The sequence below is a fragment of the Megalopta genalis genome, chromosome 1, assembly GCF_051020955.1.
Source record: "Megalopta genalis isolate 19385.01 chromosome 1, iyMegGena1_principal, whole genome shotgun sequence".
Classification (NCBI taxonomy): Eukaryota; Metazoa; Arthropoda; class Insecta; order Hymenoptera; family Halictidae; genus Megalopta; species Megalopta genalis.
In genome coordinates, this window is record NC_135013.1 from 7,960,555 (window position 1) to 7,984,619 (window position 24,065).

The following is a 24,065-nucleotide window of genomic DNA, read 5'->3' on the forward strand; positions in this document are numbered from 1 at the left end:
GTCGGCCGGATCTCACTCGGCGGTAAAGGAGACGAAGAAAGAGAAAGAAGGGAGGGAAAGAAACTCTGGTTACCCGAAGATGTCAGCACGTTGACTCGTGTTTCGCGGTGGCAGCGGCGGTGAACGGGATCGGTGGTGGTGTGGTCCGGGTCCGAGTATAATCCGCGAGTGGGTGCAGTGTATACGGTAGAGAGAACCAGAGGTGTACACGTACGTCCTACGTGCGGGAGAGCTGCGGTGGTTGCTCGTTTTCGTCTCTCGTATCGCGGAGGCTGCCCTTCGCGAGAATCCGCGTCACGCATGGCACCGCTCAGTGCCTGAGACGCCTTTATCCCAGAGACAGAAAGAGCGAGATCGTGCGCGACCGGGGCCCAGCCTCTTCGCGTGCCTCGTCTCGTTTTACAGTTTCCGAGCACCGAAGAGACCGAGTCGCGAACGAGCCGACAGAATGACCAGCCAGGGGACGCGTGATCAAGGGATCAGCAACGTCGAGACCGAGTACCTTGAGATCAACTCGAAGGCAGCCTGGCCGATTCTCTTTCAGGTAAAGAGATCATCCGTCCTCCCTTCCTCTCCCCTTCCGCTTTTTCTGTCTTTCCTTCCGGTTACCGCGAGAAAGAAACCGACCGTTCCTGTCGCCGATGTGTCAGCCTGTTTCACACGGAATACACGACAATGTCGAATTGTTTCTCGCTGACACGACTTGCCAGTCGGCCTGCCATGCGTACACACGGAACAAAATATTTCTCTGTCCTCTATCGACCCGACTGTGTCGACGAAACGGAGGTTTATCGCGAATAATTGTTCGTGCGCGTTTTTCCTTCCTGGTCGAGCCACGAGCAGAGATTTTGCGCGATAATTTTCCACGCACGGGAAAAGGGTGTAACATGCCAAATGTTTACTTATCGCGATTCAATTGATTCGATGCAATCGTTCTGCTCCCGGTTGCGTTCGATTCCCCCTTGTAATTCCCGACCGGCAGCGTATTCGATTAATTTATGTTCTGCAAACGGATTTGATTACAACGATGCAATTCGATTCAATAGATAACGAGCCGGAATTCAACGGCCGTGTTTATTTCTTTATCACGTTCGCGCGCTCCCTTTCTCGGATATATTTTTATTACAATGCCTGGATTGTTTTAAATCGTGATGGGTATCGTTTCGTGTACGCGGAACGTGGTTTTCACGAGAAAACGTTAAGTGCTGCATAGAGTGTGTATTGTAATGCTATTGTCAAGGATGAATGTTGTGGTTCGCGATATAAATTCCAGGTATACGTTTAGTAGTTCTATTTCCGTTCGACGCGTATACGCGATTTGTTTACCGTATATACTAGATACAGGTTATTCAATTTTTTGATATCGGAGAAATGAAATGTTCATCTTTGCAGCATATACGTAATGAGTGCAGCAATTTTACATACACAAGCAATGAATCAAAGAAACCACAGAACAAGAATTTGAACCGTTACAGAGATGTTGCTCCGTACGATCATAGCAGAATTGTCCTTAAGAAGGGGATATGCGATTATATCAATGCCAACCTCATTCAGGTATGTATTACGACTAGACTTATAATTCTTATTCGATGGAACGATGTAAACGAGTAAGTTATTATTATAGGTTGATCGAGCACACAGACAATATATTCTGACTCAAGGACCATTGGAAAACACGGCTGGTCATTTTTGGTTAATGGTATGGGAGCAAGCCTCGAAAGCAGTGTTAATGTTAAATAAAATAATTGAAAAGAATCAAGTTAAATGTTATCAGTATTGGCCTCTTGGTGATTCATCGGATGATGCGATGACATTTATCGATGTCGGTATAAAAGTAGAATATGTCAGCAAAACGGAATCATCGGATTACACAACTAGAATATTGAAGTATGAGAGATTGAATTCATTTAATTAAAATATGTATGACCATATATATTCATATTCATTTAATGAAATATGTATGTATGAGGTGTACAAAGAATTTAATACTTATGTTTCACACAGATTAACAAATTTGGAATCAAAAGAAAGTAGGGAAATACTACACTTTCACTATACTACTTGGCCAGATTTCGGTGTGCCACAGAGTCCAACAGCCTTTCTTCGTTTTCTGGCCGACGTCAGGCAATCAGGAGCATTAGATCAAAATGTTGGGCCACCGGTTGTGCATTGTTCCGCAGGTATCGGGAGGTCAGGAACATTTTGCTTAGTCGACACATGCCTTGTTTTGGTGAGTATTATTAAGTATTTATACATAACATGTCCATCCAAGTTATTAAAAGAGAAATCAAATTCCATTCAATTGCAGATAGAAGAAAACGGATTAAATTCTGTAAATGTTAGAGACGTATTGATCGAAATGAGAAGATCTAGAATGGGTTTAATTCAAACGCCGGAACAATTAAGATTTTCATACGCTGCTATCATCGAAGGAGCAAAACAATTGCCATCGAATAACGTGGTAACTAATACCAATTCACAGTGGTGCAGTGTTATTGGTTTTCTTGAGTGTTCGAATTGAAATAAGTACAAGATTTTTTCGAATTATACACATGTGGGGGAAATAACGTTATATATTTAACGAATTAACTGTGGTTTTAACAGCAAATCTAGTAAGACTGTACTACTGTGACGTGATACATTATTTGACTTTTACTAACGTGTACAACTTTTTGCAGAATGTTGATAACGAGATAGACACGAATCATTACGACGTAGTTAATAATATTAGCCATTCTCCGATCGAAGAAGAAGATGAACCGCCTCCTTTGCCACCTCCACGAGGTGAATCCTTAACACGTAGTATGATGGCGGATTTGACTTCAAATGCAACGACAAGGAACGGTAAGATCAATTAATTAAGGGGGTCTTCCCATTTAAGAAGGTCTGGTGATTTTTAAATAAAGATTAGATCAAGGATTACTATAATATATGATAAAAAAAGGCGTATTTCGGATATTAACAGAACTTCGATACGAAAGTACTGTTTCTTGACTCTTCTAAATGGGAATTACCCCTTAATAATGAACACAAAGTGTATAATTAGAAGTAACTTCTTCCGCATGTAATGATAGATGAATTAGGTGGACCTCCTGATAAACCATTACCCAGCGAGCCGCCAATTCAAACGGAAACATCCACTGCTGTGCCGCCTGCAAATTCGGCAATAATCACGAATAACGTACACGAGAACAATTCCGATGGTGTTTCAATACCTACCGAAACTACTAGCGACGGTGAAAACTCTTTGCAGACAAGTAGTCCTCCGTCCAGTCCAGATATGTAAGTTTTTTTATGAACGTTTCTTAAGAGGAAATCTTAATATCGTCGTTTCTTAACGATTTGTTTCTTCGATTTGAATAGGAAAAGCGAAATACGTCTGCGTCACAAAGAAAAGAAGGAACGTTTGGCAGCATATGTACGGGAGATCAAGCGTCGACAAAAGGAGACAGAAGAATGGCAAAAGCTCAAGAGGTCATTATTTAAGCCCCTTTCAATAGGCATAGGTGCCGCAATTGTTGGTGGGGGTATTCTAGCAATCTGTGGCTACTTGTACATGCGTGGTTAGGATCGAATTGTTTCCATGTCGCGCGTGTACAATAGATCTTTGAGCTGTCAGTGATACTAGGAGATTCGCACATTCAAGAATAGTTACTTTCACCACGAGATATTTAACAGCATTATAAATTGCACATGTCATTGCTTGTCGTCGTGAGAAAGGAATCGATCAGGGAGGAGAAGCATTCGGTATTACATAATTGAAAGCACCGAAAAGTGGTCCGAGAACGTACTGCAGTCAGTAACACAATTCATTCGAGTAGCAGATTTTGGAGAGAACAGTTGTCGGAGTAACGTTGGAAACGAAGTAACTTATTCTAAGGAAGTGCGTCTGTAAAGGATATTGTTGCACGTCAAAGATGCTAACGAGAAAATGGTTGAAAGGTTGATGACAAAAGGAGAAAAAGGGGAGGTCTTCAATTTGTATTTTTATATTGTGATTTACTCGATGAGTACGTAGAATATTAGACGGTTATACATTCTTTTAAAGATTCTTTTCATTAGGTTCCCTTGACAGTCGAAGTTCTTGGAAGCGAGTAGATTATTTCGTGCTCATGTTCCCAATTATGATGAAGGAATAGGAGGTGCATTGAGTCGGACATTTTTTTGTTGGCATTGTTAAATCAGAAATAAGTCTATCATTTGCACCTGGTGCTTGAAAAGGAAAAAAAAAGAAAGAAACCTACGTAAGGGTCTAAAAGAAGCGATGAGTCAATGCCTTCTTACTCATACGTCGTAATAACCGTAGGCTTTCATATACGATAGACATTATAACGAAGTGGGTGCACGGACGTTTCTCAGTCAGCCAGCTTAATTATTTGCTTTCTAATACAGAGACGTAAACAAGTATTACTTTTATCGTGTCTAGATTTTAGTTCCCTCTATTTATCTGATCAACTTCGCCAAACGATATTCGGAGTTTAAAGACGAACACGAGCGAGGTCTCTCTTTGATTTCAACGGTTTCCAAATGAATTCGATGTATCGTCAGTAATTGTCCAGGGTATCAAAATCGTTCGCTTAAGAGTTTTACAAGCACCCGATCACTTCGCTTAGACTCTAATGAAATATATTCGTGATAGACGTAGAGAAATGTTAACGATTCTAACTATAGTACACACAGTGAATGTTTTTTAACTAACTTGCCCGACAAAGTAGAATCCAATCTTCTATTAGAATATCCTCAAAAAAAAGGAGATACTATACTACAACTAGCATAAGCCATACCAATGACATACCATGGCCCATTCTATACGTTGGACATGCTGTTTCTTTCAAATTATCGCGATTTTCATTCGACACTTGTTCCTGGGGCTATGAGTAAAGAGGTATACTTCTGACTTTCTCTCTTCCTTGAAGGAACGCCGGCTACCGAGATATAATTCTGTTAACTGGCAACTCGTGCCTTCGATTGTGTACTTGGTAATAACATTTCGCAGACTTTCACAAAGAAGCTCAATGAGAAGATCATGAATATGGAACGAACTCTTTGAACGCATTCCTGGTACATATATATATATACATACATACAGAGGAAGAGATTAGTAACGAATTTCATTGCGAGTAATTAGCGTCAACCGGGGAGGAAACGAAAACGTTTCGATTAAAACGGAAGCTTGGAAGGTGCTCGTCGCGCATTCCTTGCGTTTCAACATTGTAACACAGTGGGTGCCAAACGGAGTTAGAAGCTAAACGATAAATTTTCTACAACGTACGATGAGTAGACACGCATGCGTTCAAAATGCCTTCGTTCGACCTCGATCAGTTTCTGGGACTGTTCAGCACCGTCGCTACGGATAATATCGGAACGACATCCGGTCGAATCGAGACAAAGTGCATCCAACTAAATGTACAATCGACTAAATTACGAGAACTAGTTATTGTGACGATTCGACGTAGGAACTTCCTCGCAAACATGAACTCAGCACTGTGTACAACCTACATTCGATAGAAGCCCGATGCCGATGCCAGATACTCCGTATCCGAACAGCCGTGCGAACAGACATTGGAAACTAATCGAATCGATGGGAGGAGAACAAGTTGAAGGAAGCATCTATTTCATGATCGCCGTTAGTGGGCTTAATTTTATACACTTTTAAAACACCTTTTTAAAGCATTTTTCTACGCAAACAACTTGGAAAACCTCACCGTCGCGCTACGTAGAGATAGTAAAGGAGAGACAGAGAGGGGGTTGTTGAAAAGGAAACATTCTTCTAAAGTACTATTTCCGACCGATTTGCTCAATGGGTATACAAAGCCATTGGGCATCGCAGAAAGACTGAATACGTCTAATTGCTTTTTAGAGAGGATCAGGTTAAGAAAGAAAGAAAGAAAGAAAGGAAGAAAAACAATTCAAGTACGCGTTAAGCATGTATTATTAAGCTGAGCTGCTACGTAAGTCACACGGTTTACTAAGCTCGCGTATAAGTAGATACTTGTGTCGGGTCGTGTTACAAAAAAAAAAAAAAACAGAACAAAATCGTCTCGTTGGGAGGGTAAAGGGGGATGCAGTTCGCGTAGAGAGTCCGCGCGGCGCGAACCAATTGTATTTTGTACTTTTGTACGTTGCTAGCTCTAGGTTGGAATACGATCTTTGCTAAAACAAACAAACAAACAGAAAAAAAACCAAGAAAAGTCAAAAAACAAAAACGGGGTTCTCGGGTAAGCTGCATTCATAGTCGCGTCGATCGCGTTCACGGCGCGACACGATTCATACCTTCGAAGCAGGTTGGGCCAGCGCGAACGTTCCGAGTTGCCTCGCAGAGCAATGGGACAACAAGTGACGTCAGAGCTCTGCGGAAGGGCGGGCGTACCGTCAATTTTGCGAGTACGACAGCGCCGTGCGACAGGAGAGACGGAGACGGGGAGGATGGCTGACGAAACATCGCGTCCTTTTTGTAATCTGATACGTCTCGTGTAGTAAATCAGGCCCGTCTATACCTTTTTTCGTCTATCTTGTTCTATACCGCGTGGTCTGTCCTATTCCGTTGCTCTCGCAAAGGACACACACACACACACACATAATGTATGTTATAATATAAATGATATTATAATTCCCCGCTGGTCCACGGGGCGGCGAGCTCTGGGCATGCCTGCTTCGGGGACACCACATGTTCCATTCGAAGCGATGTTACGTATGTTCGAACGTTAATACAGTATTCTGTCGTTGGTACCGTCTATCTGTGTGTGTGTGTGCACCATTTATCTCTCGTTACCTGATTTTCTGCCTAGAGCGTGTTTTAGACGATTAGGCGTGTGCGATCGGAGCAGCTGCATTATTTTGCAACTCGAGCCAACGTAATATATAGCGTGTCGAACAATTAGCGAGGCGCGGACCGCGCGAAAAACCGCTCTCGTTCTCCTAAGCTATGGAACGCGAACACGTTCGCGCGCCGTGTCGAGGGGCGCGGTCGTAGACCGGAAGCTTCTGCGTGTGAACTTTCTGGAAAGTTGTTTTTATCGACGAGCCAGCGAGCGGACAAATGTAAGCCCATTTACTTGAACGTCGCGCGTCATTGAATAAGCCGCGTTTGGCTTTCGGTTAACGCGACGCTTCGATTCGAAGAGAGAGAGCGAGAGAGACAGAGCGCGCGAGAGAGAGTGAGAGAAACAGCGCGCGAGAGAGAGAGTGAGAGAGACAGCGCGCGCGAGAGAGAGAGCGAGAGAGACAGAGTGCGTGAGAGAGAGCGCGCGAGAGAGAGAGATCAAGGCGTATCCGTGCATTTTCAGGACTTACAAATCTTGCCAGTATTAATGCGTCCGCAGGTCCCTGACATAACCGGGTTCAATATCGTCGCGTTTTGGAACCTCGAACCAAGATCAGGCCGATCGCTTCTCTCGAGGACTCTGCAAATTATGTACTCGCCAGTAGGTTTTCCATAGATCGCTCTATCGGAAACGTTTCGTACAGTATTATTAATCGCACGTTCGACGACGCCGGGCATACATACTCGCCGTGTACCAAAAAACAAAGCTCGGCTCGCATACTTTTTTGATCATCGGGCGCGCGCGCGCGCTTGCATACGTTTCGAGGCGTTCAGTTTCGCAAATTGAATTTCAATCCGCTACCATTTCGCGAAAATCGTAGAGCCACCGATGCGACACGGAACGTAACAAAGTATAATATCGCGGTTGCCGAATACAGTAATGTCTCCCTAATTGACGCTCAGGTCGTTCACAAAAATGGACAATTCGGGAAGAGGAGCCTTGCGACTCGTTTTTATAGTTATCGATTTTCAGTAATTATAAAAACGAGCTACAGGGCTATGTCAAGGTTATGTCAAGGTTATCTGGGATTGTCCTCAAAAATGGACAATTTGGGAAGAGGGACCTTGGGAGTTCGAGCCTTGCGGCTCGTTTTTATATTTACCGATTTTCAGCAATTATAAAAACGAGCACAAGGCTATGTCAAGGTTATATCAAGATTATATCAAGATTATATCAAGGTTATGTCAAGGTTATCTCAGATTGTCCACAAAAATGGACAAATTATAAAAACAAGCCGCAAGGCTATCGAATAATCGTATCACCTCCTCCCCAAATTGTTCATTTTTGTGGACAATCCGAGCGTCAATTAGGGAGACATTACTGTACCGGAGAAACCTGTACTTTTCGAAAGGAGGATCGCTCACATCCAGAAGCTTCTAACGGTGTGGCGGAAACGAGCGGAAACGTCGCGTCGAATCAATTCGGCGAACGATCTCGCGAACGAGATCGTTAAATCGCACCTGGAACGACTCGCAACGAAGGCGCGGTTACACGCGGTCACCCTCGGTTTCCCAGTTTGTTGTTCGTGCGACTGTTCAGAAAACGAAATAGGATGAACGGTCGAGGAGAGAATGTTCACCCTGGTCGCTCCTGTAGGACGTTGATTAGACGGGAGCTTTCCGGAACGGTGCGAATGAGAGGGAGAGAGAGAGAGAGAGGACGACGGAGCGCGAGAGAACGAGAGAGAGAGGTCGACGGAGCGCGAGAGAACGAGAGAGAGAGAGGACAACGGAGCGCGAAAGAACGAGAGAGAGAGAGAGCGGACGACGACGGAGCGCGAGAGAACGAGAGAGAATCCGCGAAAGACACGGTGCTAATTGAAAGTTCCAAGAAAAGAATCTGATATAACGTTCACGCAAGCGTGTGCACGCGCCGGAGAATCGGAGGTAGAGCGAGAGAGAGAGAGAGAATGGAAGAGAAAGAGTGCGAGCGTGAAAGCGGAGATCGAACGTGTGAGAGTGTGATGCGAGAGCGAAAGAAAGAAACATAAACAGAGACATAAACGTAAACAGCGTCGATCGTAAGATTTCGAGAAATTTGAAATGTTCGAAACCGGTCGCGATTCGTGATCGACCGATAGTTTTACTTTTCAATCGGAAATCGGACGATCGAACTCGGAACACACCGGAAACCGTACGGCGAGGAGGAATATATGCTGGCTTTTGTACGCAATTTTTGTTCGTTTCCTACGCACCCGATAATCTGACCGTCGTGTACAATAGACATATAAACGTTCTAATCACATGGAACCGCAGAAACATAGTTAAGTGCCTACACGTACGAAAGCAAGATAAGGAAAAATGAGAAGAGAGAAACGAGAGAGAAAGAGAGAGAGAGAGAGATAGGAAGAGAGAGAGAGCGAGAGAGAGAGATAGGAAGAGAGAGAGAGAGATAGGAAGAGAGAGAGCGCGCGCGTGAGAGAGAGAGAGAGAGAGCGCGTACGCGAGAGAGAGAGAGAGAGCGCGTACGCGAGAGAGAGAGAGAGAGAGAGAAAGAGCGCGCGCGAGAGAGAGAGCGTGAGAGAGAAAGAGCGCGCGCGAGAGAGAGAGCGTGAGAGAGAGAGAGAGGGAAGGGTAGAAAAAGGGAACCGCAGTGAAATAATACGACCGTTAGTAGCATTAAACGATTACTATACTGTAATTATAATAACTATACGCAACCCCTTGACCTTGCGGAAGAGCGTAGTGACACATCGAGCAAGCGAATCCTTTATTACCCGACAATATATAAATAGATAATCGTTCCAGTAAATCTATTATCGACTCTGATCGCCAAGACCCAGATATATCGGACCACGAGGTGCAACGGATTCGCATTTCCGGTGATGGCGGCGGCCGTTTCTCGCTCCGCCCATTATCGGCAAGGCCGGCGGTAGTAGGCCAGCCTTTAACTATGAACTATTTTATCGCGGAAGTGAGACCGCGCTTTTTTAACCACGCTAAACGGACATTGTAGTTTAGTAGAACGAAAAGACTGACGGCGAGGCCACCGGGAGAAGTAGCATTGAAGAAGAAGCATTGCTTTACCGGCGAGACGTTTCGTTGAGACACGATGGAATTATTAAATGAGAATATTAATTTTTGATACGACGGGTATATTTATAGGGAGTCTCACGACGATTAGGTTTTAGCGCGCGAACGACGGAGATAATTCTTTGCGCGGGAGCTTCTTATCGCTGCGCGGGGAATTCTGTTTTTTTTTTTTAGCGCGGCGTTCAGGCGTGTACAAGGCGTCTATAGGCTCGTAGGCCGAGGTAGAAGAAATCCGAGTGCGGTAAAAATTCTCTTTCTGCGATTCGCGTTCGGATCGCGCGCAAAAATCGACGATTCGAGAGCCTTGTTATTATTATATATATATATATATATATATTAATATATTATATTATATGTATTATAATATATTATATATTATATATGTATTATAACATATTATATATTATATATATATTAAACCCTCTTGCCGTGCCATTTAGCTCGACGAAACTCGGGCCCAAGTGTTACGCGTCAACGCGTGGTAAACCGATCAGACTGATGCGCGAGAAAGGTCACAATACGAGCCGAAATGTAAATGCCTCTGACATAGGCACTTTTGCACGACCTCGGCTCGTGATGTTTACGTTTGGCCCGACGATCTATTCACGAGCCTGGCTCGTCATATTCATGTTTGGGCCAAAATTTTCATCACGAGTCAGACTTGTTAAAGCACGGCAAGGGGTTAATATATTATTAATATATATATATATATATATATATATATATATATATATATATATATATATATATATATATCGGCAGCATTGCATGTACGGCGTTCTGCGCATTCAACGCGCGCTCGAAGCCCGTCATTTTGCTGCTCTAATTTTATAGAATTAGGGCCTATTTCGTGAAATCAATTCCTATTATAATTTATCGGTAACAGATTAAAAATATAAACGATCCTTAACCAGTTAGCTGTGGCGCCTCCGTTTCAGAGCGCGCACCTATATGTGTCGCGAGAATCGAGCGACGACGAGTATACTCGTCGAACGCAATGTAAGTGTCGCTGTTAAAATATTGGATCGAAAAGACGGTTTTATCTGATAAAATTAACAATTTTATTACTAATATTTACTTATTCGCTCGACGTTAACGTATACCGTATACATAATAAACGAAAAACCCAGGGATAATCGAATACTTATAAAAGTTAAACATTCAAATTGCTGCTGTAGAGAGAGTGGTATTTAGCGAAGCGAGGAACAATATGTAATGGCACTTTGCACGTCGAATACCAATACCGTGATTCTTTTCTAATTTTATTTTTACAACGATGTAAACAACTTCGTGCAGGATCGGCCTCGAAATATTCTGAACATCTTGAAATTCGAGAATATGTTTTTGTTTTTCCTTAAAATTACAATTTAAATAGCCGATGGTCGCTGCTTCTTACGCACGACGAGTATACTCGTCGTGTCACAAAATATTGCCATTTCTCCGTGACGAGTATACTCGTCGAACACAGCTAACTGGTTAAAAAACAGTTGTCATTACAAGTTAAAATACGAAATTTTGAAATTCCAAACTGTACAATAATAAAACACTTTGTAAGATACGGTACGGTACGACGATCGGCACGTATCTAGCGACGTACTGGCTATAATGACCGATGATCATTTCTACATGCTCGGAATGTTGAAATTCGGTTATTTCGCTAATTTGTCATTTGTCTTAAGAATGGGAGAGCCTTGTTACCCTGTTAACGTGACAGAAATATTTGCCGCTGTTGTTGCTTAAGTTGTCGATTAAATCGAAAAAACATGAGATCGAGATACGATAATGTCTCCCTAATTGACGCTCAGATCGTGCACAAAAGTGGACAGTTTGGGAAGAGGAGACACGATTATTCGAGCCTCGCGGCTCGTTTTTATAGTTGTGGACAATTTATAACTATAAAAATAAACCGCAAGGCTAGAATTCGCAACGCTCCTCTTCCTAAATTGTCCATTTTCGTGGATAATCTAAGCGTCAATAAGGAAGACATTACTGTACAGTAATATTATTATTAGAGTACAATATCTCCCTAATTGACGCTCAGCTTGGGAAACAAAGGTGGACAATTCGGGAAGAGGAGACACGATTATTCGAGCCTCGCGGCTCGTTTTTATAATTGTGGACAATTGAGCCGTTTATTTCGAAAGTGGCATAAGTCACTTTACCGTAATGAAAAGTGGTGATTTTTTAATGTTTATACGAAATTATTTATATTGAGAAAAATATCAGTATCCTGAGATAACAAATACAAGTAAATCTTCTCGAAAGTTAGCATCCATATTTTTAAACGTGTTGAAACGCAAACCCTTAAATATATCGACTTAAAAACAAAGTGACTTATGCCACTTTCAAAATAAACGGCTCAATTTATAACTATAAAAATAAACCGCGGGGCTCGACTAATCGTTTCTCCTCTTCCCAAATTGTCCATTTTTGTGCACAATCTAAGCGTCAATAATATAATTGTGGACAATTTATAACTATAAAAATAAACCGCAAGGCTCGACTAATCGTATCTCCTCTTCCCAAATTGTCCATTTTCGTGCGCAATCTAAGCGTCAATAAGGGAGACATTACTGTACAGTAATATTATTATTAGAGTACAATATCTCCCTAATTGACGCTCAGCTTGGGAAACAAAGATGGACAATTCGGGAAGAGGAGACACGATTATTTGAGCCTCGCGGCTCGTTTTTATAATTGTGGACAATTTATAACTATAAAAATAAACCGCAAGCCTCTTCCCATATTGTCCATTTTTGTGCGCAATCCGGGCGTCAATTAGAGAGACGTGTTACTGTACAAGAACGAGCCGCGTGGCTCGATTAATGATAGCGCTCTTTGCGCGCGATCTTAGCGCGAATCACGGACAAATCATCATTGTATATCGGTTTGCGGATTTTTCAACAGTGCTACGAAATGCTCGAAATTGTGAAACGGTCCGAATGCGACCGATTTCAGAGAAGAATTTCATTGATCTTTGCGCGATCCGATGAACGGGGAAACATCGTTTCACTGTTTCGCGATCCGATCATTTTTTCTAACCGCGGCTCCTCGAATCTCCTGTATATTTTCTACTGCGACTTTTGCGGCGTCGTTCGGACGAACCGGGCCCCGAACGCGATAAAAGACGTCCTCGTGATTCGATCGACGGCTTGGCGGTCGGATTAAATTTAAGGATCGAGTTGCGCTCGTGGAAAGGAGAGATAGGGAAAGGGAGGAAAGTACGCGCGCGAGAGAGACTATTAAGTGGATCCAAGTGGATCGCGATCGATCGGGGGCGTCTCCGATCGACTCGTCCCCGGGACTGACGAAAAAAAAGAAAAAGAAAAAAAAAGAAAAAAAAACGGGCAACGGTCGGAAGTTACTTCTCCCTGATGCCTGTTGCATCCTGCGACTCGACGTTAACTATATTTACGATGTATCGTTGTAGAACTATATCGAGTGGTATTTTAATGTAAAAGTGAGACACGAACGAGCGAGAGAGAGGGAGAGAAAGGGAGAGAGAGATTGGAGTATAACGATAGAACTAGAAAGATAGAGAGAGTGAGAGAGAGAGTGAGAGAGAGAGAGAGAGGGGGGGCGAAAGAAGTGAACTGAGCCGAGCGATATTTCTCGCCGAGGATAACAATATATCTGCCAAGGCAAAAACAAAAACAAAAACAAAAACCAAAAAACAAGAAAAGAAAAACTCGCACGTCGAATCAGAGCGGCGGGGATGACGGGAACGAAAATACGGACAAAAACAACATTGGACCAAAGCAAACTTTCGCAAAATTTCGCCAGCGAGAGAATTAAAAAATTCGGATAAACAAACTGACGTCACTTCGCTTCTTTACACGCGCCCCGGATTTAGAGTCAAGCAAACAAGTTACTTGGATCGCATGACGACGGAGAGGTATTGCATGCAATAAAACTGTTGTTCGCATCGGCGACGTAAAACGGCAAAAAAAAAGAAAAGAAAAGAACAGGAAAATATAAGAAAAACGACAGAGACGAAGAACAAAAAGTGGATTAATAAGAGAACGACGACGACGACGAGAGCGGCGTAAAACGTCGACACGACGCGTATTCCTTTTTTACTCCCATGTAGAGAGAGAAAGAGAGCGAGAGAGAGAGAGAGAGAAAGAAAAAAGAGAGAGAGAGAGAGAGACTCGTAGACGAGGTCGTCCCCCATTGCATATTAGATCGATCAATACAGGAAAGGATTTTTTCGTACTTTCCAACTTTTTTTATTCCATCACCACCCCCGCCTTCTCGTTGACGCGACGTTCGAGCGACGGGTTTCGGGAACGTTGAGCGGCCGCCTTGAGTATCCGGTTGCGCGCGAAGCGATCTCCTTTTATTTTTTCTCTCGTCGGTTGTTCGAGAACACCCTTCTGTTCTCGTTCGCTAGAATTCTCGTTCTCGGCTACCACCCTTCACTCACCTTGTGCGATCTCTTCGCGCGCGCGCGCGCGCGCAATGTTTTGTACGTGTTTCGGACTCGTTGCCTCGGCGAATAATTATGAGAAAATATTGTTGTTCCATTTCGCTGTTGCGACCATTAATCTGATCTTTCTTTGAATTGATTTGCTCGACCGGAAAACACTCGTCGGTTATTATCGACACACACACACATACACCCTTGTTTTCACCCCTAACAAATCCCTCCGGGAAGATCGGTATGAGTTTGATCAACGATCCAGCCCCTGGAAAAGTGATCTCTGGCAACCCGACAATTTCTTGAGTCGTCGAACGTGCTACAGAATTTTCGCTGACGCGAATGAAACGATATCGAACGATGCAGGACACTTTTTTTTTCGTTCGAGTCGAAAATTGCGACCGAATCGTCTCGCGAAGGAGATACTCTCATTTTTATACTATTATTATTATAATGTATAGTAGCTTTTATACTATTATTATAGTAATTTTATAGTAATAATAGTATAGTTAATATACTATTATTATAGTAATTTTATAGTAATAATAGTATAATTAATATGCTATTATTATAGTAATTTTATAGTAATTTTAATTATTATAGTAATTATTATAGTAATAATAGTATAGTTAATATACTATAACTACTAGTAATAATTATTACTATACATAATAGTAATATACTATTATTACCATACAGGTTGTCCCGCAATTATGGTACTTCCGGGAAATTAGAGATTCCTGAGGTCATTCGAAGCAACTTTCTCCTTTACAAAATTTTTCTCCGAGGCATCGTTAACGAGTTATCAACGAAAAACGCCGACCAATGAGAGGCGAGGCCTCGGTTGGCGCGAGGCGGCCCAGCCAACGAGCGCGCAAAGCCTAGTTCCGCTCATTGGCTCGGCCGCCTGGCGCCGGGCGAGCTCGCTCCTCATTGGTTATTGCTTTTTCCTCAGTAACTCCTAAACGATGCCTCGGAGAAAATTTTTGTAAAGGAAAAAGTTGCTTCGAATTACCTTAGGAATCCCTCATTTTCCAGAAGTACCATAATTTTAGGACACTCTGTATATTATAGGAGATACTCTCGATACGTCTCGTTTTTATAGTTGTTGACCACAAGATATAAATTATAATTTATATTTATATAACTATAAAGAGACTCGAACAATCGTATTCTCTCTTCCAAAATTGTCCATTTTCGCGCACAATCTGTGCGCGAATTAAAGAGAAATTATTGCGATGAACGTATAGACGAATCATCACGTGTTTCGATAAAAGGGACGAAAGGTGGTGGGGATCTCGAGAGAAAAAAAAAGAGTGTCGAAATTCCCTGGTTGCCAAAGCTCCCCGAACGGTACTAACACACTCGAACCGTACAATTTCTTCGGTCTTTCTTAACAGTTCTTCTTTTTTTTTCTTTTTTTTCTCATCTACCAAAACTAACGTCTGTCTTGCGCTTTTCTTAATTACTCGTACTTGTCTTCCCAGCAGCCTCGAAATGCCCTCAAATCTGGTGATTTCTTTCAGATCTAAAAGCGATACTACCGAAACCAGCGATACCGTGCACGAGGAGGCCGAGCCTGCGATCTAAATATCCTAAGAACGCAGAATCGTGATCGCGATTTAAGTGCCCTAGAGAAAGAATGAACACAGATATACAAAATACAGACACGACAAACACACACCGGCACACGTTTGTCACATACACAGAGACACAGAGAGAGAGAGGGAGAGTGAGAGGGAGAGAGACAACACGCGCGTGAACACGACACGTGAACACGTACACACACACACTTACACCGAACCGCCTCGTTTAACATACAAAATATAACTTTGACACGGTCCCAGAGACCGTTCATTATTTTCGAGAGAAGTTTTTACACGAGCTAACGAAGCTATTTATTCAAGAGACACCGACGAATAACTGGCATAAACTGGAGGAAATAAATCAATTTGTTTGGTACAACCGAGCTTTCATAATATATGTATATGTATTCGACGGTTCCTCGATCCTGCGGCGACCACGAGGAACGTTCACTCGCGAGCTCATCCTTTCCCCCACCACCACCACCACCACCACTACCGCCGCTACCCCACCGATCGTCTTCGATCTTCATCCCACTCCGTGGTTCCGTGGACGCGGGAGGGGCGAGAGTAACAATTGTTCCGCGAAGCGACTCGTTGCGTGCTGACTTCAATCGATATTTGTTATTCCGTTCGTTAAAAACGGTGAACCGCGTTGATCCTCTCGAAGTTCCGTGGGTCCCCCGCGGAACGTCCTACGCAATCTGGAATCAAGAAATGTCTTTTTTTTTTTCATTTATTACTTTATCGACCGGTCGTGGTTGAGGCTGCCACTCGGTAAGAACTGGCTTAGTCGCGTGCGCGCGCATTTGCTCCCGGCTAAATTTTCGCTATTTATTGTGTTGTGCTTATTCCTTGAAAAATAATAATAATAAATGATTATAGTAATTATAATTCATAAGGATACGGAGAGGTTAGTATACAGCTACTAACGAAATAGTAAAGAAACGAAAACCGTCGATAGTTAAAAGCTGATTAATGGGCTAGCGGTCGATAAACATCGGCAATCGAAAAGCCGATTAATGGGCTATGGGTCGATAAGCATCGGCAATCAAAAGCCGATTAATAGGCTCTCGGTCGATAAATATTGGCAATAGAAAAGCCGATTAATGGGCTATCAGTCGATAAATATTGGCAATCGAAAAGCCGATTAATGGGTTATCGGTCGATAAATATTGGCAATCGAAAAGCCGATTAATAGGCTAGCGGTCGATAAGCATCGGCAATCGAAAAGCCGATTAATGGGCTATCGGTCGATAAATATTGGTAATCGAAAAACCGATTAATAGGCTCTCGGTCGATAAATATTGGCAATTGAAAAGCCGATTAATGGGCTATCAGTCGATAAATATTGGTAATCGAAAAGCCGATTAATAGGTTATCGGCCGATAAATATTGGCAATCAAAAAGCCGATTAATGGACTATCGGTCGATAAACATCGGTAATAGAAAAGCCGATTAATAGGTTATCGGCCGATAAATATTGGCAATCAAAAAGCCGATTAATGGACTATCGGTCGATAAACATCGGTAATAGAAAAACCGATTAATAGGCTATTGGTCGATAAGCATCGGCAATAGAAAAGCCGATTAATAGGTTATCGGCCGATAAATATTGGCAATCAAAAAGCCGACTAATGGACTATCGGTCGATAAGCATCGTTAATCGAAAAGCCGATTAATAGGCTATCGGTCGATAAGCATCGGTAATCGAAGAGGCGATTAATAGGCTATCGGTCGATAAGCATCGGTAATCGAAAAGCCGATTAATAGGCTATCGGTCGATAAGCATCGATAATCGAAAAGCCGATTAATAGGCTATCGGTCGATAAATATTGGCAAATCGAAAAGCCGATTAATAGGTTATCGGTCGATAAACATCGGCAATCGAAAAGCCGATTAATAGGCTAGCGGTCGATAAAGTGGGTAAAAAATCAACGATCGTTATTCGCGAGGCGAATACGATATTTGGCGATTTCATATTCAGTCACGAAATCGATTCGAGAAGCGTGTTTGTCCAGCCGAAATCGGCTGGCTGGCTCCGTTCGGTTTCTCGTGGTGAAAGTCGCGCGTACAGGATGGGCCAACGAAAATCCAGGCAAATTGCGCATTCTACTATTTTTCATTTTCTTTTTTTCTTTCTTTTTCGTTCCGTAGATCTACGAACTCTACGATACGACTAGATTCGAATAATAATCGCTACACGTGTAAGACGAATATTTTTACACGTTCGTTTCGCGGTTTCACGAATTTCGAACGATTTTCGAGTAGAAAAAAAATGTTTGTACCCGTTTCTAGCATTATACACGACGATAGTTATATTTTATAGGAAGCAGTTGTTGTTGAAGTCAATAAATGGTGAGTCGTTTCAACAAGACAATGGGGTTATTCCACTCACCCTGCACGCCGGCGAGGAGGTCGAGAGGTCGAGGTCGAGGCTCGTGAGATTCAATTCGGTGATCTGTAAAATGAAAAATGTTGTCGATTAAATTCACGAGAAACCGGTGGATTTAGCGGGATCTACAATGTCCAGGATCCACGGTGTGAACGTTGTAAAGCGATGACGTAACGACGCGCTTCAAAATTTCTTGGACCGATTATGAAAGTCGTGCTAATATTTTCCGCGGTGAAAATCTAATTATGATACCGCAATTTTCCCGTTTCCGGGCTTCGATGATCATCGACGAGGTCGCACAGATGACGCTACGAAAATGAAAATTCATTCTCATGATTTTTAAAAGGTACATTATAGGTCAATTGTTTTTTTTTGCTATTTCAGGGTTATTTTTATTCGGGATACAGTATATTGTCTCTAATTGACGGTCAGAAAAAAATGGACAATTTGGGGCTCGTTTTTATAGTCGTTGAAAATCGGTAAATAAATAATAATATGTATCGATAAATAAATATAAAAAACTCTGAAGCTATAAAATATAAAAGATACAAAATAAAATATAGAATCTATAAAATCGTGTCTCCTCTCCCTAAATTGCCCTTTTTTGTGCACAATCTGAGCGTCAATTAGGAAGAATTTACTGTATTAATATACTATATAGAAAAATGATTGAAATTAAAGTTCGATGGTATCAAAAGAGACAACGTAACAAAGATATTTTCCCATGAAACAAATGTTTGTCAAATCGTGCAATAGCAATTGCGAGTAATTGCAATAGTAATCGTGCAAGTAATTTACCTTCCAACAGAGTGCTCGGGCCAGTAAACGTTACTTTAACCATTTTTTCCTGTAAAAATAGCATCTGGCCGAGGTACAATAAATTCTCCCCAATTGACGCTCAGCTTGCACACAAAAACAGACAATCTGGGAGGCGGAGATACGCTTATTCGAGCCTCGCGGCTCGTTTCTATAGCTGTTCACAATCGACATCTATAAAAAAAAGAAAAAATTGCCATTTTTATGCGCGACCTTATGCGTCGATTAGGGAGAATTTCCCGTATTTTCCTTTAATCAGTAAAATCGAACGAGTTTGCTCGCACCACGCGATTCATCGAATATAAAACAAATCTTAATATCCCAAAAATTTCGTTGAATTACAATACGACGATATCGAGCCCACAGTTGATCGCAAAAAATCGTAAGTAATAATTAAAAAAAATATGTAACATTATTCAAGTAGCATGGCGCGTGGATTCGACGCGCAGCCATGGAAAAACGACGACCGGACAATTTGTCTCGAACGTTTCCTGTTCTCGACTTGTGTGTGGAAGACTTTCAGATTTGATGAACTGACCGAAGATTTTCAACGGATCGTCTCTAAAAAGAAAATGCGAAACCGTGGGACGAACGAACGGACGGGCGGAGGTTGCAACCGCGGCACGAAAGTGCTTCCGGTTCTGCGAACGGAGGCTAGACTGGCCGCGCAAGCAATCGGAAAATGACTTTTAAAAGCTGCGTGTTTTTTCCGGCACGATGCTGGACGCGTGACTCGCTCGTACCGTGTAAACAAACAACCGGGCCTCTCAAGGGAAAATGTCGTTCGGACGCGCGTTCGCGCGAACGTTGCATAACCGCCCCCGATTCTGCGTACTTCGACTGAATCATTCCGGGCACCGGTTGCGACCGGAAGTCGCGGCGACAAACCGGCCAGGTTCCAATCATCGCTTAATAACTTATTGGGTTGGCAACTAAGTAATTGCCGATTTGTTCGATGAAATAACAAATTTTTCTTTACTTGGAACGAAGTTTAATCTGTAATGTATTTTCCATTTTGTTCGATGACCTTTTGCCATCTCTCTGACGACTTGAAAATTCCACGCTCGTAGAAAGTCTGATCCTTTTCGGCCAAAAACTGAGTTAAGTGAGATTTTACAGCGTCGTCATCGTTAAAAGTTTTACCACGAAGGGAGTTGTCCAGGAATCGAAATAAGTGGTAATCCGATGGCGCGAGATCAGGGCTATATGGTGGGTGTAACATCAATTCCCAACCAATATCCATCAATTTTTGCCGAGTGGACAAAGACGTGTGCGGCCTAGCATTGTCCTGCAGGAAAATGACACCTTTACGATTGACCAATTCTGGTCGCTTTTCCTTGACCGCTGCATTCAATTTGTCCAGTTGCTAACAATCACGGATAATAAAAAATAACATAATAATAATAATAATAATAATAATAATAATAATAATTTTATAATATAACATTTATATTATAATATTATATATATTATATTACATTTTCCTTGACCGCTGCATTCAATTTGTCCAGTTGCTAACATTCACGGATAATAAAAAATAACATAATAATAATAATAATAATAATAATAATAATAATAATAATGATAATAATAATAATAATAATTTTATAATATAACATTTATATTATAATATTATATATATTATATTATATTTTCCTTGACCGCTGCATTCAATTTGTCCAGTTGCTAACATTCACGGATAATAAAAAATAACATAATAATTTAATAATTTAATAATATAACATTTTATAATATAATTTTGTAATATAATATAACATTTAATAATATAATATATATATATATATATATATAATTTTATAATATAACATATACGGATATCGTAAAAATGGGAGTGAGAGACATCTTATAACTGAAATCGGCAATTATTAGGGGGACCGGAAAGTTATGTCGTTTTTGTTTGCATTAAATTCAAACAGATAAATATGCGCAGAAACGACATTACTTTCCGGTCCCCCTAATACTTAGTTGCCAACCCAATACATACATAGATCGTGAACGCGGCTGTGCGGCGAAATTTGCATTCGCGCGCGGTCAAACGCGTTTTTTGCCGAGGCTCGAATGGAATCGGGTTTTCCTGGAATCTCGTCGAATTCAATTGTGCAATCCTTTTAAATTCAACGATCCGTTGAGATATACGCGAAGTTAGTGCGAACTATGCGAACACTCGAGGCGCGCGCGCACGAGGAAAAATATTACTTGAAACTTCCGATAAATAATTGTTGTGCTCGATGGAAAACGTTCGTTCTGTTTCCTGGAACAAAATTTGCCATCGTCGAGCGATAAAAGCGAGGCTTTTGAACATCGGCTGGACCTTCGAAATGGATTCCGGAAAAGAAAATGAATAAATCACGTTTCAGAATAATTATTGGGTCGAATAATAATAATTATTGGGTTGAATAATAATAATTATTGGGTCGAATAATAATAATTATTAGGTCGAATAATAATAATTATTGCGTCGAATAATAATAATTATTGGGTCGAATAATAATAATTATTGGGTCGAATAATAATAATTATTGGGTCGAATAATAATATTCATTGGGTCGAATAATGATAATTATTGGGTCGAATAATAATAATTATTGAGTCGAATAATAATAATCATTGGGTCGAATAATGATAATTATTGGGTCGAATAATAATAATTATTGGGTCGAATAATAATAATTATTGCGTCGAATAATAATAATTATTGCGTCGAATAATAATAATTATTGGGTCGAATAATAATAATTATTGGGTCGAATAATAATAATTATTGGGTCGAATAATGATAATTATTGGGTCGAATAATAATAATTATTGGGTCGAATAATAATTATTGGGTCGTTCGAAAAGTTGCTTCGTTTTTTCGCGAGAGAATGAAAGACGATTTTTTAATGTCCAGAGTAAAAATGAAACTGTTTGACATTTTTCTGGTAGCTTATTTTATTTTATGATTGATAACATCTTATTTTATGATTGATAATACTGAATTAAGTACTTTCGTAACACCCTTACAAAACGAAATTTTTGTTGTAAAACGAAGCAAGTTGCCGAACGACCCAATAATATTATATTGACGATGATGATATCTTGGCCTGTGCAAAGAACGAGCGTACAAAAATGTTAACCCCTTGATGTGCCCATCCTTTTCACGGTTATTGCGATTAAGAAATTCTTCGATTGCAATAATTGATGTTTATCGTACGCCTTGAATGCTTGAAAATTTACTTCAATGTTTAAATATCGATGGCAAGAGATTCCAATTTTAAAGGACAGAATAACGTTTATACCTAATAAGTAGATATTATAATATAATAATATAATAATAATATAATATATAATAATAACTAGAAATTTTCGTCACGATTCGGACTCGACAAAGTACAGCAAAGAGTTGAAGATGACAAACAAACGATCAATGCAGTAATTTCTCCCTGATTTTCCTTCTGTTTGTGAACAAAAATGGACAATTTGGGAAGATGAGACACGATTATACGAGCCCTGTAGCTCGTTCTTATTGTTGACAATTCGTGACTGTAAAAATGAACCGCAAGGCTCGAATTTGCAACGCTCCTCTTCCCAAATTGTCCATTTTTGTGGACAATCTAAGCGTCAATAAGGGAGACATTACTGTACAGTAATATTATTATTAGAGTACAATATCTCCCTAATTGACGCTCAGCTTGGGAAACAAAGATGGACAATTTGGGAAGAGGAGACACGATTATTCGAGCCTTGCGGCTCGTTTTTATAATTGTGGACAATTTATAACTATAAAAATAAACCGCAAGGCTCGAATTCGCAACGCTCCTCTTCCCAAATTGTCCATTTTTGTGGACAATCTAAGCGTCAATAAGGGAGACGTTACTGTACAGTAATATTATTATTAGAGTACAATATCTCCCTAATTGACGCACAGCTTGGGAAACAAAAATGGGCAATTCGGGGAGAGGAGACATGATTATTCGACTCTTGCGGCTCGTTTTTATAATTGTGGACAATTGAGCCGTTTATTTTGAAAGTGGCATAGGTCACTTTACCGTAATGAAAAGTGGTGATTTTGTAATGTTTATACGAAATTATTTATACCGAGAAAAATATCAGTATCCTGAGATAACAAATACAAGTAAATCTTCTCGAAAGTTAGCATCCATATTTTTAAACGTGTTGAAACGCAAACCCTTAAATATATCGACTTAAAAACAAAGTGACTTATGCCACTTTCAAAATAAACGGCTCAATTTATAACTATAAAAATAAACCGCGGGGCTCGACTAATCGTTTCTCCTCTTCCCAAATTGTCCATTTTTGTGCACAATCTAAGCGTCAATAATATAATTGTGGACAATTTATAACTATAAAAATAAACCGCAAGGCTCGACTAATCGTATCTCCTCTTCCCAAATTGTCCATTTTCGTGCGCAATCTAAGCGTCAATAAGGGAGACATTAGTGTACAGTAATATTATTATTAGAGTACAATATCTCCCTAATTGACGCTCAGCTTGGGAAACAAAAATGGACAATTTGGGAAGAGGAGACACAATTATTCGAGCCTCGCGGCTCGTTTTTATAATTGTGGACAATTTATAACTATAAAAATAAACCGCAAGGCTCGAACAATCGTATCTCCACTTCCCAAATTGTCCACTTTTGTGCACAATCTGAGCGTGTCAATTAGAGAGACATTACTGTATTTTCTCCACGTTTCTCTTCCTTGTCTTCGTCGAGTCGCCTGGTCGACAAGCAGTCGCATTAAGCGGAACAAAAGCACATTTTTATCATAGAAAATGCGTTGTTGAAAACGCAAAAATGTGCCCGTCGAGGGTAACAACGAATATCTCTGTCCGTCGTGCGAACATATCGCGAACATGACACGTGTATTACCGGTATTACCGATCGAAAGAGTTCTTCGAAAACTTGCACCTTAAGACGGCGGAAAAACGCACACTATGACGAGCCACACATAGAAGAAAAACCATATACG

General features: G+C 41.0%; 2 protein-coding genes across 9 annotated transcripts in view; one reads left to right on the forward strand and one right to left on the reverse strand.

Moving 5' to 3' along the window:
• Nucleotides 1-16,241, forward strand: LOC117228671 (tyrosine-protein phosphatase non-receptor type 2). Of its 5 annotated transcripts, none has more exons than XR_013033008.1 (9): nucleotides 2-544; nucleotides 1,393-1,554; nucleotides 1,625-1,887; nucleotides 2,005-2,230; nucleotides 2,309-2,461; nucleotides 2,679-2,844; nucleotides 3,075-3,282; nucleotides 3,364-8,514; nucleotides 8,547-16,241. XR_013033008.1 is itself a non-coding variant. In XM_076520370.1 (9 exons), the coding sequence occupies exons 1-9, from the start codon at nucleotides 449-451 to the stop codon at nucleotides 15,864-15,866; spliced, it is 1,449 nt and encodes a 482-aa protein (XP_076376485.1). In that variant the 5' UTR covers nucleotides 4-448; the 3' UTR covers nucleotides 15,867-16,241. The 5 variants fall into 5 exon arrangements, 4 of the variants coding, with proteins under 4 accessions (XP_076376482.1, XP_076376469.1, XP_076376475.1 ...); XM_076520370.1 differs by having other exon boundaries at nucleotides 4-544; nucleotides 3,364-3,474; nucleotides 15,803-16,241; XM_076520367.1 differs by having other exon boundaries at nucleotides 1-544; nucleotides 3,084-3,282; nucleotides 3,364-16,241.
• LOC117228670 (uncharacterized) overlaps nucleotides 16,150-24,065 on the reverse strand; it is a 14,306-nt gene continuing 6,390 nt past the window's right edge. For 2 of the 4 annotated variants that reach the window (XM_076520382.1, XM_033484554.2), the window contains exons 2-3: nucleotides 18,258-18,320; nucleotides 16,150-16,563 (exon numbers count right to left, since the gene is read on the reverse strand). Coding sequence is in view for 1 of the 4 variants with exons in the window: in XM_033484554.2 (XP_033340445.2) it covers nucleotides 18,308-18,320 (13 nt within the window). In the remaining 3 variants the exon portion in view is untranslated. Of the gene's footprint in view, nucleotides 16,564-18,257; nucleotides 18,321-19,052; nucleotides 19,245-19,354; nucleotides 19,737-24,065 lie in introns of those variants that run through there. The other 2 variants (XR_013033012.1, XR_013033011.1) reach the window with 2 other exon arrangements.